The 14,960-nt window shown below is 34.6% G+C and overlaps 1 protein-coding gene across 10 annotated transcripts; it reads left to right on the plus strand.

The window, feature by feature from the left end:
- The first annotated feature begins 614 nt into the window (after window positions 1-614).
- LOC121219439 (uncharacterized) lies at window positions 615-14,397 on the plus strand. Of its 10 annotated transcripts, none has more exons than XM_041097625.1 (4): window positions 660-1,138; window positions 1,255-1,365; window positions 8,453-8,541; window positions 9,718-10,230. In XM_041097625.1, the coding sequence occupies exons 1-4, from the start codon at window positions 1,050-1,052 to the stop codon at window positions 9,729-9,731; spliced, it is 303 nt and encodes a 100-aa protein (XP_040953559.1). In that variant the 5' UTR covers window positions 660-1,049; the 3' UTR covers window positions 9,732-10,230. The 10 variants fall into 10 exon arrangements, 2 of the variants coding, with proteins under 2 accessions (XP_040953559.1, XP_040953563.1); XR_005916209.1 differs by lacking the exons at window positions 8,453-8,541; window positions 9,718-10,230 and adding exons at window positions 13,317-13,400; window positions 14,153-14,397 and having other exon boundaries at window positions 661-1,138; XM_041097629.1 differs by having other exon boundaries at window positions 662-1,108.
- Window positions 14,398-14,960: the final 563 nt, after the last annotated feature.

Below are 14,960 nucleotides of genomic sequence, written 5' to 3' on the forward strand. Positions count from 1 at the left end.
AGCAGTTTACCATACAAAAGAATATCAAGAGAAAACATCCTTGCATTAATGTTTCTTCTCTTTGATTTTTGTTGTGCTTTATATAGTTAATACTTCTTGTACTATCTTAGAGTATTCAAAAAGATGATGCTTATCTTTGAAAAAATAAAATAAAATTCTGGTGTTGACAAATGAAGTTAAGACAATTTCTATTTCTATTTCTATTTTATATGATGTAGAAGCAAATCTTTTAGATTTAAATATTTTTAAAAAATTACAATATTATTTTTATTTACTTTCAATTTTTTTATATAAATATTTATGAAAAAGATTTTGAAATTTAATCAAATAATATTTCTAAAGTCATAAAACAAAGCGTACTTTGTTAAAGTTCAAAAACTCAAAATTAATATGGAAAAATAGAAAATCAAACCGAATCATTACAATATGAGAAAGTCAAAAACTTGATCCAACCTAAACTCAATCTTGTATAGTCCAACACAAATATTTTATATACAACATGTCAAAAATCATATATCTAAATCTAAAACCAAAATCATTCAACAATTTAAGGAAAAATTAAAAATATTGTTTTCTCTTAAAATTTTATTTATTTATTTATTGAAACAGAAAACGAATATGCTTTAAAGAGGTAACTCGAAATCCACAAATTAAATGGCTAAACAACAGTTGGCCCAATAGCTGTCGCAATATTACTAGCAACCGAGGTGGTACCTTGGGCTTTCCTAAATCATTAAAGAAAGAAATGAAAAAAACTTAATACCTAAGGAGAAATAAAACCTAATAACAAAAACCTCTAACCCTTTTGGGTTCCTAAACACATTTCCTCTTTTTTACATCTGCAACTATCACCGGAGCCATCTGGTTTCTTCCATCACTGTATTGTTCTTCGAAAACCATACCAGACCTCTCCAAAGCCTGAGTTCTTCGGAGAAAATATGTACCATTTTTCTTTAAAAACACCATCACCAAACTCAGAATGGTAACACAACTCCTTTAACATTCCAAAACCCTTCTATGATCGTTGACAATGATAGGCTCTACTTCCGATGATACCTCTTCCATCCAGTAGATTAGGTCAGATAGATTGTGTCCTCGTCCTACTAAGGCATGTGTTGCTTCATATGTATTTTGAGGGGTATATTCAAAAGATAAGAGAACAAAGCTGGATCTTTTCCTCTTTATTTCATCAATTAAGTTGCCTATAACCGATTTATCTTTTAAATCATACTTGATTTTTTTAATAATGGTTAGGGCATCACCTTCCACAACCAGATCTAGAAAGCCCATTTCTTCCCCGAAAATAATAACTTCAAGACAAGCCTTCGCTTCTGCTGTAATCGGATCCCCAGTTCTTCCTAGTGGGTAAGTACTAGATCCCACAACAAAGCCATCCTGATCTCTTGTAATGATTCATGTTGTCGCTTTCATTTCCTGTTGATAGAATGCTACATCAAAATTAATCTTGCCTTGTTCTGGGGGTCTGCAAAAATCCTCCCTTGGTTTAATATTAGATTCTGTAATGGATTTCATTTGATCCAACTCCAAGGCGTAGGCTTTAATTATAACGCCCCAAAATTGAGGTTAGAATTATTCAGGCTAGTTGGTTGGATTAGTGGTTCAGTAGGACTGTTAAGTTAATTTTCATGCTTTAGGAGCAAAATGAGTTTGTTGGTTTAGTGGCTAACTCTTTGGTAGCTTATCTTTGGTCTTGGGTTTAAGTCACATGTATGTAATGTGAGAATTTTTTCAAAGTATTTTTGTTTTTAATTCTTTAAAAATTAAAATTTGAGGGGTTTTGACAAATTTGATATTGTTTAATTTTTTGTTTTGAAATTTATTTTAATAGTAATAATAAATAAATTTGTTTGGTTGTTAATGATTAATTAAATAATAATTTTTATTTGAATATTTTGATTTATTTTGTTAGATTTAAAAAAAGGGAAACCCCCAAATGTTTTGCTCACGTTAGTCTACTTTTTTCTCTTCTTCTCTCTCACGTTGCTCTCATTTCCTTCCTCTTTCAGTTTCAATTTTTGTTTTTTTATTTATTTGGCCATTGTGTTTTCTTTGTGCCTTTATCAGTTTTGTTCTTGATTAACAGTTCATCTCTATTAGAATATCAATGCTTGGTAAATTGTGTCTTTTTGGTTATGCATTAAAGCCCTGATTTCGGTCGTTTCATTAGAGGAATTGTGTGTTCATTTGCTAAATTGCTAAAATTTAACGGTTTTGTGGAGGCAAATCAATTAGTTCTTGGTGCTTGAGATCTTGATATAAGGTGTGTTTTCGAAACTGTTGTAGTTAGGGATCAAATAGTCGATGAATTTCATGATTTTTAGTCAATTTTGATGTGATTTCAGGGCCGCATGAGCAATCACATGGGTGTGTGCTAACACGGGCGGTCCACACGGCCATGTGTCGCTATAGGAATTAGGTTACTTGTAACACGCCTTACCCGTGTCCGATGTCGGGACAGGGTAAGAGACATTACTAGACTTAAACATAACCAATCATACAAAATCGGGCCATAAAATTTCATTCAATTTAAAACCATTCATACACATGCATATCGTCCCTTATGCGGGCCTACAAGGCCTAAAACATGCATTAGAAGTGGTTCAGGACTAAATTAGAAACTTTAGAAAACTCAAAAAAAAAATTCATCAAAACAGGGGTCACATGCCCGTGTAGCTTGGGACACGCTCGTGTTGGTAGGCCGTGTGGTCACACATGCCTGTGTCTACATCCTGTTTAACTCTCTGTTTATGACGTCATACACAATTTGGGGTCACACGGCCAGGTCACACGCCCATGTCCCGGGGCCGTATCCTTCACATAGCTAATACATACGGCCATGTCTCTGTCCGTGTGGCGAAGAAAATGGCTATTTACCAAGCCATTTGCACCCCATTTGCACCTCATTTGCTCACTCACATACACACTTTCAATGAAACTTAACATGGCACAATTAAGCTACCAACATAACCATAATCAAGGCTTAAACATATCAAAACAATTATTTACTATTCATAACAAAACTATCCACTTGAGTCATAGTCACTAAATTATTTATATCTTGAGCTACAGAATTCTAAATTAAGATCTGCTTGATTTTTCTAAAACTAGACTCAAATATATTCTTTTCATAAAATTTTCAGAATTTATGGTTTAGCTAATAAGTACATTTAATTCTTCAAATTCATCCATGTTTTGCTATTTGATAGTTTTGACTTTTCTTCACTAAAAATTAATTATCTCTTAGTACGAGATTTGGATGATCTTTTCATTTGTTTATCTTGAAAATAGACCCATTAATAATTTAAAAGTATAAATTTTAACCCCCAAGTATTTTTATACGATTTTTAATGATTTTCCAAATTCAGAATAGGGGAACCCAAAATCATTCTGACCTTGTCTCACAAAACTTCAAATATCTCATACAATTAAATTTTTTTACTTACACCGTTTATTCTATGTAAAACTAGACTGAATAGGCTTTAATTTCATATTTTATTCAACCTCTAATTTGATTTCCACAATTTTTGGTGATTTTTTAAAGTTACACTACTGCTGCTGTCCAAAACTATTTTAATACTAATTTTACTCTTTCATGATTTTTTGTATTAACATTCATTTAGACATACAAAGCACCAAAGCATATCCATAACTACCATTCCAATAGCTAGTCATTATCAAATATTTTCATGCCATTCATTGGCCAATTTAACCTATACATCGACAATAAATACTTAAACATATCATTTCCTTACCTTCATATACATGCTCATAACATCATACTTTATCAAGTCCACACATACCCAATCACCTTCAACATAACAGCTTCCCACATGTATCATCTAGTCTAATTTCATTAACATACCATTATAAACCACATCACAATGACATTGGCATAGGAATATGAGTAATTAATATGCTTACAACTCATTAGCCAATATAAGCCAATTTATGTAGCTACATACCAAATCAAATCCTTAATCATTACAAGCCAATACATTTGGCCATATCATAATGACACATACACAAAATGACTAAGCCCCTATACATGCCATAGACTCAAGGGTTTGCATTCATTTACCCAACATGATAGCTTGATAGAGTGATAGCATCTCTGGCAATCTCCAACTCGAGCTAGCATACAACCTTATAAGATATGGGAAAGGAAGGGGAGTAAGCTACAAAGCTGCGTAAGTTCGTATGCAAATAACAAGCAACAATAGTCATACAACAAACATAACATAACACAACATAAACGTCATTAAATCTTCATAGGCATAACTTACTCAATCACAATGCATACCCTTTTCAATTTATAAGCATAATTTAATACATCTTAACATTTTCCAAACGATCGTAACCTCTCCAATATAACATAGCATAATAATCATTAACAAATCATTTCAAGCCTCATAGTAACATGCATATTAATTATGCATATTCATATTTTCAAGCCCAAAGCTTAACATCTTTCGATGATTTAAACTCTTAACTTCACATACTTTCATAACCATTTTAATAGGCAATTATGCAAATCTTTCATTTTTTACACATATCCAAAGAATCACAAATCAAGTGAACTAAACAGCTTATCTCTCAATTTGATATGGCTCAAAAGCCTAACACGTGATTCTCAACTGAATTTACCATGAATTTACACATCATCAACATAAATACTTATTCACAAGATTAACTTAAGGTCACTTCATAGTGATCATGAACTCATAATATCATGAAGCCAATGCTTATAAACTTTACGTGCATACCTGTACGAACTCGTAAAAAAGTCATGTTTTCACATCTTTGACATAATCTTTGAATTACCCGTTGAACCACTTGGAATACTAAAGGATACCCAAGAAACATCATACGCAGTAAGATGCCAATGCCATATCCCAGATATGGTTTTACATGGGATTACATATCGATGCCGATAACCCAACTATAGTCTTACACGATGTCTTATATCGATGCCATGTCCCAGACATGGTCTTACACAAAATCACATATCGATGCCATATACCTGATATGGTCTTACACGAAATCACACATAACCCTAATGTCATGACATTTGTCTCCTATCTATTCCTAAGATTCAACCGGGACTTCTTCGTTATCTTGGCATTATCGAACTTGCTCATAATATCAATCATATAAATCATATAATATTAAATAAATTTAAAACATAAATATAGGAATGCATTATTCACATGCAAACTTACCTCGATACCAAAAATGGTGAAAATGACCTAAACGTCAAATACTTATTTTTCCCTCGTTCTAAGCCAGAATCTCGTTTTTCTTGATCTATAATATCAAATTTATTTACTTATTAGTCACATTATTCAATGTGACCCAAAAATCATATTATGGCAAAATTATATTTTCGCCCCTAAAGTTTGACATATTTACATTTTTGCCCCTAAGCTCGAAAAATGAAATTTATTTTATTTCTTTGATTCCCAAGCTTAGTTAAACCTCTTTTATACTTACAGCAGTCTACGTTTTTTGTTAAATCACACTTTTATGACATATTTTATAATTTTTACAAATTAGTCCTTTTAGGCATTTTCACCGAAAATCACTTAGTAAAAGTCGTTTCTCTAACCATAAACATGCATTTTCTACCATTAAACAATAAAATACAAACATATTCAACATGGGTCAAAACCCTAAACCTTAACTATATCTCAAATTAGTGGTAGAAATAGATAGATCTTGTTACGAGGATTTCAAAAACATGAAAATCATTAAAAACGAAGCTAGAACGGACTTACAATTGTGCTTGGAAGCTTGAAAAACCCTAGCCATGGTTTCCCCTTGTGAAATTCGGCCATGAGGTTGAAGATGGACAAAAATTGGCTTTTAATTTTGTTTTTAATTAATTTTAATTACTAAATGACCAAAATGCCCCTAATTTTAAAAAAATTCCATTTCACCTATTTCATGTCCATTTTTGTCAAAAAAATTAACCAATGGACTAATTACCATTTAAGGACCTCCAATTTAAAATTTCATAGCAATTAGACACCTCTAGCTTCTAGAACTCAAGTTTTGCACTTTTTATGATTTAGTCCTTTTGACTAAATTGAGTGCCCAAACGTCAAAATTTTTGAACAAAATTATCATGAAATCATTCTGTGAAATTATAGGCCATAAAAATATAATAAAAATAAATTTTTCCTAATCGAAATTGTGGTCTCGAAACCATAGTTCTGACAGGCCCCAAATCGGGTTGTTATATTACTTTCGTGTTGCATGCTCTAGAGTGGGTCATATGGCCTGGCCACACAGCCGTGTTTCCTCTGTTTAGAGAATTTGTCATTTTTTAGACAGGCCTGTGCCTCAATCACATGACCATGTCTTCTTTGCTTCTTTAATGTGAATTTTTGGTTACACAAGTGTGTGTTTCAACGACACAGCCGTGTATTTCAGCCACACGGGTATGTGATTTAGCCACACGAATGTGTCTAATCTACTTCCTAAATATGTTAATTTTATCACACGGCATAGTGGGTTACAGGGTCTGGCTACACGACCATGTAACTCAGTCACACGGATGTGTGTCTCAGTCACACGACAGTGTACTTCACTCACACGGGCGTGTGTGCCAGTTACACGGTCGTGTACCTTTGTCACAAGGTTTGAACCCTTCCACATGGCCTAGACACATTGTTTAGCCCTATCTTTGCATATTTTAACTTTTGTTTGTAATTAACCCGTTTTGGTTCCTGTGTAATCCAACATTCATTTAAGCTTCTGTAAATGTGCTTGGGATACCATTTTTGATTGTGGGAGGTTTAGAAGGATGTATTACTGTATGATTTTAGTTTTGTATGTGAGCTCATTTGATTTAATTATGTTAATTACATAAATGCTTAAATGTGGTGTTTTTTAATTATATATGTGTTTCTCTAAACTATTTGCGTCTGCATTTGGGATTGGGTTATGTTTAATGTGAAGGAAGTCTGATTTGGTAGTTTAACTGCGATATTTTGTTATAATGATTTTACTGTACTGTTATATATGCCAGCTAAGCTGCATATTTCTATTTGAATAGCTTAGGTCCACTATTGTGGTGTGTAGGGGGATAGGCCTACATAGCCTAATTGTGGTGTACAAGGTTGTCAGAGTGGTGTTTTGGGCGGTGGGGTAGGATTTCTACTTGTTGCATATTTTATGCATTTGAATTTATGTATGTTTGTATGAAGGTTAGGTTGTTTATGAAATACTTTGAATAGTCTATCACGATTAGGCAATATAAGTGTTTGAAATAATATAATTTTGTTCTATTTGTTAAAGGAAACATTTCATATATAGGATTACTGGTTTGTATGTTTCATATGTTATCTGTATATATATTTCTAAAGTACTTGTTGTGTTATTTCTTCTTTTGTTATTTTCTTATGTTTCGGACTCACACTAAGCTAGTGTAGCTCATTCCTTTAGTTTCTCCTTTTCAAGTTGTAACAACCCGATTTTGGGCCTAGTCTGAACAGTGGTTTCAAAACTACTAACTCGAGATTGGAGAAATTATTTTTAATATAATTTATGTGTTATAGCATGTTTATATCAGTACATGAAAATTTTGGTGAAATAATTCTAGCGATTGTATGCTTAATTGCGAAAAAGGACTAAATCGCATAAAGAGCAAAAGTTTTGTTTTTTCTAGAAAATGTTGTTAAATAGCTAGAGAGTCATAATTAGGGGTCTTTAGAGGGCAAATAGACCCATTTCAATAGGGATGGTCAGCCATAGGGACAAATATGAATAAAAAAATAAAATTTGGTGAAGTTGGTAGCCTATTTTAACTAGAAAATGAGATTAAATAAAACAAAAGACTTCATCTTTTTCATCCCTTCTTTCACCACTAAAAATTTCAGCCATTTTAGGGGTTTTGGAGCTTTAAAATTTTAGCCACTCTTTACCCTTACAAGTGATTTTGATGGCCTTTCTTGATAATTTTTGTACTTTTGGGACCCTTATATCATAATCTAGCTAATTAGGGGACTATTTTGCAAAATGGTTGAAATTATAGGGTTTTTCCATGAGAGTGTTCATGTTTTTTGCTGAATTTTTATAGAAGAAAATGAATCATAGTTGTTAAACAAACAACTTTTGTGAAGTGTTTTCATGAAAACCCTAAGGACCATTTTGCATAAGTTATAAATTATGGGGTAAATGTGTGAAATGATGGGAATTGTGGGCTGCTTCTTATATAAAAATAATTCGGCTAGGCTTGGTTAGTGAGAAAATTTGATAAAAATCAATTTACGAGCCTAGGGTAAAATCATAATTTTGTGAAAGTCTAGGGGTAAACTGGTCATTTTGCCAAAAATATGATTTATGATGATTAAATTAGTGAATTTTTATGAGCCTAGGGTAAAATCATAATTACTATGATGATTAAATTAGTGAATTTTTATCATTTTAGATTAAGAAATACGAAATTCAGACCTAGACCGGGGAAAGGCCAAGCTAGTAGACTAAAGCCAATTAGTCGACCACTTTTTGTATACCGAGGTAAGTTGTATGTAAGTGAGGTAACTTTATCGTTATTATGTTTTGAATGATTTATTTTGCATAATATGGTTGAATATGATTATGAATAATGCATGATGAAATTAATGCGGTAAATTCCCGTTGAACATAGGAATAAATTGGATACCCATGCCATGACATTGGGTGATATGTGTGCCAGTGTAAGACCATGTCTGGGACATGGCATCGATCACATTATAAGAGCCAGTGTAAGACCATGTTTGGAACATGGCATCGGCGATGTTGCGAGAGCCAGTGTAAGACCATGTCTGGGACATGGCATCGGTATTGATATGTGCCTAGTGTAAGACCATGTCTGGGACAGGCATTAGCGATGTTGCGAGAGCCAGTGTAAGACCATGTTTGGGACATGGCATCGGCATTGATATGTGTGCCAGTGTAAGACCATGTCTAGGACATGGCATTAGCCACATTATAAGAGCTAGTGTAAGACCATGTTTGGAACATAGCATCGACAATGTTGCAAGAGCCAGTGTAAGACCATATTTGGGACATGGCATCAGCATTGATATGTGCGCTAGTGTAAGACCATGTTTGGGACATGGCTTCGACCATATTATAAGAGCCAGTGTAAGACCATATTTGGAATATAGCATCAACGATGTTGTAAGAGCCAGAGTAAGACCATGTTTGAGACATGGCATCGGCATTGATATGTGCGCTAGTGTAAGACCATGTTTGGGACATTGCATCGGTATTGAGACGAGAGTTAGTGTAAGACCATGTTTGGAACATGGCATTGGCAATTCACCCTCTTGTGTAAAGCTTGTCAGATATCCTTTAGTATTCCAAATGGTTTCACGGGTTATTTTAAAAGCTTATGACAATGATATGGAATGATATAATCACGTTGTGAGTGGTACAGGTTCTTATTCGAAACTTATGAAATATGAGTCTAGTTATGTTGCCTTGAGGGTAAGAATGACATGAGTAAGTTCTAGCCATGAAAATGATCTTGGGACAATATTGAAATCTTTGGTTTATACTTGTGATTTACATAAGCATGTAGTGATATTTACCTATGTTCACTCAAGAATGTTGTGTTGATTTATAATATGCATGGTTGATGTTGTTACTTATTTGTATGCAACTTACTAAGCTTTATGCTTACTCCCTCTCCTTTCCATTTTCTTATAGTGCCACTAAGCTAGTATCGGGGATTAAGAGACGTCGGAGGCATCGATCACAGTATCGCCTGAAGCTTTGGTATAGCTAGTTTAATATTTTGATTTTGGCATGTACAGGGACTTGAATATTTTGTTTAGTGTCTTGTTAGTTTAGCCATAAGAGTTGGCTCATATGATGGATGTGATATTAATTTTGTATAGGCCATTAATGTTGGCTAATATTGATTATAATTAAATGCATTTGATGCAAAATTTTTTATGGTTGTGGTTAATTTGGTTATATGTGTTAGGCTTGGATTGGTTTTGGTTGATATTGTGTAAGCTGGTATAAGTAAGGGTGGCAGAAAGGCTTGGTAAATAGCCTTATTTTTGTCCACACGCGCAGACACACGGGCGTGTGTCTAGGCCATGTGTGACACATGGTTTGCTCCATGAGCGTGTAGTCCGGTCGTATGTCCCCTGCACCTTAATTTTTACAAGTCAGTATGCATGGTTGTAAACACACGGCCAGAAACACGGCCGTGTGTCTCAGTTGTGTAGAGGACACGGCCTAACATACGGCCGTGTGCCTTGGCCGTGTGCCCTTAATTGATTGATGACGTCAGAAACAGAATGTCAAGGTTTTTGTACACGGGCTAAGACACGAGCATGTCATGGCTGTGTGAGGGACACGGGCCATGAACACGGGCGTGTGCCAAGCCGTGTCAAAACCCTTATAGATTCGAATTGAAAAATAAATCCACATGGGTTAGGGACACGAGCATGTCCAGATATGCCCAGGCTGTGTGAGCTACACGGGCATTCAGCACGATCATGTTAAGACGACACATGGGCATGTCACTTTTCGACACGGGCGTGTCACTTTTCGACACGGGCGTGTGCCCTGTTTACCTTAAAATTTTTTAATTTTTTTAAAGTACTCGGTTAAGTCCCGAATCTTCTTCAAAGCATGTTTTTGGCTTCATGGGCTCGTATTAGGGACTTTATATTAGGTTTTCAAAATTTTTTAATTTGGATGAAAATTTATGGCACGAAAATGTCTAAAAGCATGTGTTTAACTACGGCAACACTTCGCATCCTGTTCCGGCGTTGAACTCGGGTAAGGGTTGTTACACAGGTAATTTGTGAAGTTAGGTGTCAGAATCAACAAAGGGAGGTCTTAGAATTTTAGGCTTTGATTTGAGTTTTAAAATAAATTTTATAAAGATTGATAATATGTTTTCATTGGAACTGTAATTAAATTTCATAGGGACTGTGGTTTGAATTTTACCTTCGGACTATCATTAAGTTTGAGTTTATGGTTTTTGAATTAAATTTGTGATGCTATGCATGAGTTTTAGTATCTGAATACGACTTTCTGACAAGATAACAAATTTTTTTTCCCAATGTAATATTCTAATTTTAAGTTTAGTCATCAAAACTTTCAAATCTATTTTGGTTGCAAATTTATCATTAAGTGTGAATTGGTTCCAAGCAAAGTTTTAAGCAAGAATAAGTTCAACATTTACAAAGAATTTTGGTAAAATTCATTTTCATTTTAAGTAAGTCACAAGAGAAAAAGATTTTCGAAAAGAATTTCTGTACTTAAATTACTGTTTTGTTTTGAGCCATTTTGATGGCTAATGTGACCTTTGGAACTCGGACGAAACTTCTGAGTCAGGTTTTGGGGTGTTACATTTAGTGGTATCAGAGCTAAGTTTGTAAAAGCTCAGCCTATGTTTTTAACGTGTCTACATGTGTGTGTGTTAAAAATATTTTTAACAAAACACACCATAGTGTTTTGAAAGTGTTTAGCGAAAACAAAACATCTTAGACTTTGATGTTGATTCACGTGAAATTTCGAGTTTATAAGTTTAGATCTGTAAGACTAGAACTGTAGTGTTTAGATATTTATTTGGTGTCTTGTTATGAAATTGTAGATTCCTTAAGAATTTATTTTCAAGGTTTGATATGTATTCTAGTGATAAGTAAGATCGCGAGGAGTTATCTGCTTCTTTGGGATGTGTGTCTGCTAATGAGTCAAAGATTACTGTGGTTACGCCAACTACGGGTGTTGATAACTCAGAGGTTGATGCTGAGGCGTTGACTCTGTTAGTGAGAGAAGTCTTAAAGAAAATCTTCAAATCTAGTTTAGAAAGAACCAAGGAAATGGTTCAGGGTAGGTGTGTGGAGTGTGGGAAAAAGAGGGATCGTAGTCCTTTGAGTTCAGAGCCTCGATATTTGAAATGTCTCAGATATCAGTAGGACATCAGTAAAGGTAATGTGGAAGGTTCTAGTAGTGGCGAGGACGTGTCGGTTTGTGGGCATTGTAAAAAGTGTCATCCGAGTGAATGTCAAAAGAAGTCGGGAACGTGTTTCAGATATGGGTCTACGAAGTATCGGATTAGGGAGTGCCCTCGATGACATTGAGAAAGGTACGATTGTAGGATATGTGATTGGTATGTTGTTTGGTTTTTTGGATATAATGTGTTTTCTAGTTGTTTGGTTAATGGGTTGTGCGTGTGATAGTAAGGTATATACTTTAAGACTGTATATATGAGATTATAAGATAAGTATGGTATGTTATTGTGTCGGGATTAGAGTGCACAGCGAGAGCATAGTGGTGAGTTTGTGTTAGGCGACTGTTCGGTTAGTTGGAAATTTTAAGGATAAAATTTCTTTTTAAGGTGGTTTGTGTAACATCCCAAATTAGGGCCTAAACGGAATAGTGGTTTCGAAACCAAAAATTTGAGGTAGAAATATTTATATCGATAAAGTTTTAAGGCCTACTGTGTAATTAAATAACTGTGTGAAAATATCGATGAGAAATTTTACCGATAAGGTGTCCAATTGAATCATTAGGACTAAATTGTAATAAGTGAAAAATATATGTTCTAGTTGATTTAAGGACTTAAATGTGATGGGATTTGAAACTTGAAGTCCTTATTTAGTTAATAGACCATTATATGTCATTATGGACAAAAATGGACATAGGAGGGATAATATATCAAAGTTTTAATAGAAGGCCATTTTGGTCCATTGGTATTTAAAAGAATTAAAAGGGAAAAATAGTAAAAAATTTAGTCCATCTTCTCCATCCTTGGCCAAATTTCATAAGGAGCCATAGCTAGGGTTTCTTTCATCTTTCAAGCTCAAAGTAAGTGCATCCTAACCCTGTTTTTAATATTCTTTATATTTTTTTGAAATTGTCGTAGCTCGATTAAGCTATTTCTACCCTTAATTTGAGCTAGGGTTCATGTTCAAAAACATACACATGAATGATATGCTTGTTCTTTGATGTCTAATGGAAGAATATGGAGGTTTGAGGTGTGGTAAAGAACTTTTACTAGGTGGTTGTGGTGAAATTGATAAAAAGGACCTAATTGTAAAAGTTTTAAAAACTATATGTAAATGTGTGAATAAATAAAAATGTTGGGATGGTATAAGAGAATAAATTATTCGGCTAGGCTTGGGTAATGAGAAAATAGGATACTTTTCATTTTATGAGCCTAGGGGAAATTTCATAATTTTGTAAAATTTTAGGGGCAAAATTGTAATTTTTTTCATATCTTGATTTTTGGACTGAATTGAATAGTGCCTGTATTAAATGAGCTAAATGCACTATTATAGATCAAGGGGGACGAGGGATAGGCCTTGATCGAGGAAAAGACAAGGTTGTGGACTATATCGCAAATTGTCATATTTTACACCGAGGTAAGTTGTGTGTAACTAATTTAATAACTCCAATGTTACGTATTTAATATTTGACATTATATGATACATGTATGTATACTTTAATGAAATTGGCTTGTGATGATCTAATGGAAGTTTAGTGATAACCTCGTATCTCGGAAGCCCCGGGTGACCCAAAGGAATACTTAGGACTTGGATGTCATGACACTATGCTAAATGAGATTCTGTGTAAGACCATGTCTGGGAGATGGCATTGGGGATAATATGTATGCCAGTGTAAGACCATGTCTGGGACATGGCATCGGCGATGATGTATGTGTTAGTGTAAGACCATGTTTAGGACATGGCATCGACGATGATATGTGGATTCATGTAAGACCATGTCGGGGACATGACATTGGTACTTTATTTGGTGTATGATAATCCCGAGTGTCCTTTAGTATTTTGGTGGTTCAACGGGCCATTCAAGATTTTGGGTTAAGAAGTGGAGTGATATGAGTAAGAATGTATGGTATAGGTATGTACGTAAATCCCATGAGTATTGAGCTCGATTCATGATGGGAAGTTTAGCATGAGTAGAAAGGAGTAAGATAAGCATGATGTTTAATGACATTTAATGTCAATTTTGACTATGTTCATGTGTGCAATATGATATTATCGTGATAATTGATAACATGTTTAACCCATGATTATTTTGACTTATGTTGTTTATTATTTACATACAACTTACTAAGCTTTGTGCTTACCCTTCTCTCTTTTCCCTTTTCTTTTAGCATCGCCAAGCTAGCTCGGGGATCGTGGAAGTCGGAGCGTGAGTCACACTATCAACAAATCCTTTGGGGTATATTTGGTTTAATGCTTTTAAGTATGGCATGTATAAGGAACTTTGCACTTTGTCACTTGTGTCATATTTGTTAGCCAAAGTGATGGCTCCTTTTGGTATGTTATTCCCTTTTGTATATGGCCATGAAACATGGCTCATTTGATTATTGGGTTAAAATTCCTAAATATTGATACATGCATGGGATGTGTTATTATTCGTGTGGTGTGTGCTAAATTGGTTGCTAACAGTGAACGATAAAAGGTGGAACTCATGCTTGATGGATAAATGATACCAATTAGCAGAGTCATAATATGAACAAAGGTAATGAAATGAAATGACTGAACTTGTCAAGTGGGGAGTTTTAAACATGTATACCTTGATATGTGAATGTCATGCATGATGTAAAGTTTTGGAGGTCTAAGTAACCCAACCATTGCCTAATCTATCACCATTGACATGTGAATGTGTTTGTGTTGTTATGGGTGACAAGAGGGCTTGCTAAATAGCCTCAAAATTCGTCCACACGGGTAGACACATGGGCGTGTGTCTAGACCGTGTGTGACACACGGTCAGCCCCATGGGCTTGTTGTCTAGTCGTGTGTCCCTTGCACCCTAACTTTTCAAGTCTGTATGCATGGTAGTAAACACACGGGAAAAGACACAACCATGTGTCTCAGCCGTGTGGAGGACACGACCTTAGGACATGGGCGTGTGCCCAGGCCGTGTGAAGTCTGTATCTTAAATGCGAAAATTAAATT

The sequence above is a fragment of the Gossypium hirsutum genome, chromosome A03 (assembly GCF_007990345.1).
Source record: "Gossypium hirsutum isolate 1008001.06 chromosome A03, Gossypium_hirsutum_v2.1, whole genome shotgun sequence".
Taxonomy (NCBI): domain Eukaryota; kingdom Viridiplantae; phylum Streptophyta; class Magnoliopsida; order Malvales; family Malvaceae; genus Gossypium; species Gossypium hirsutum.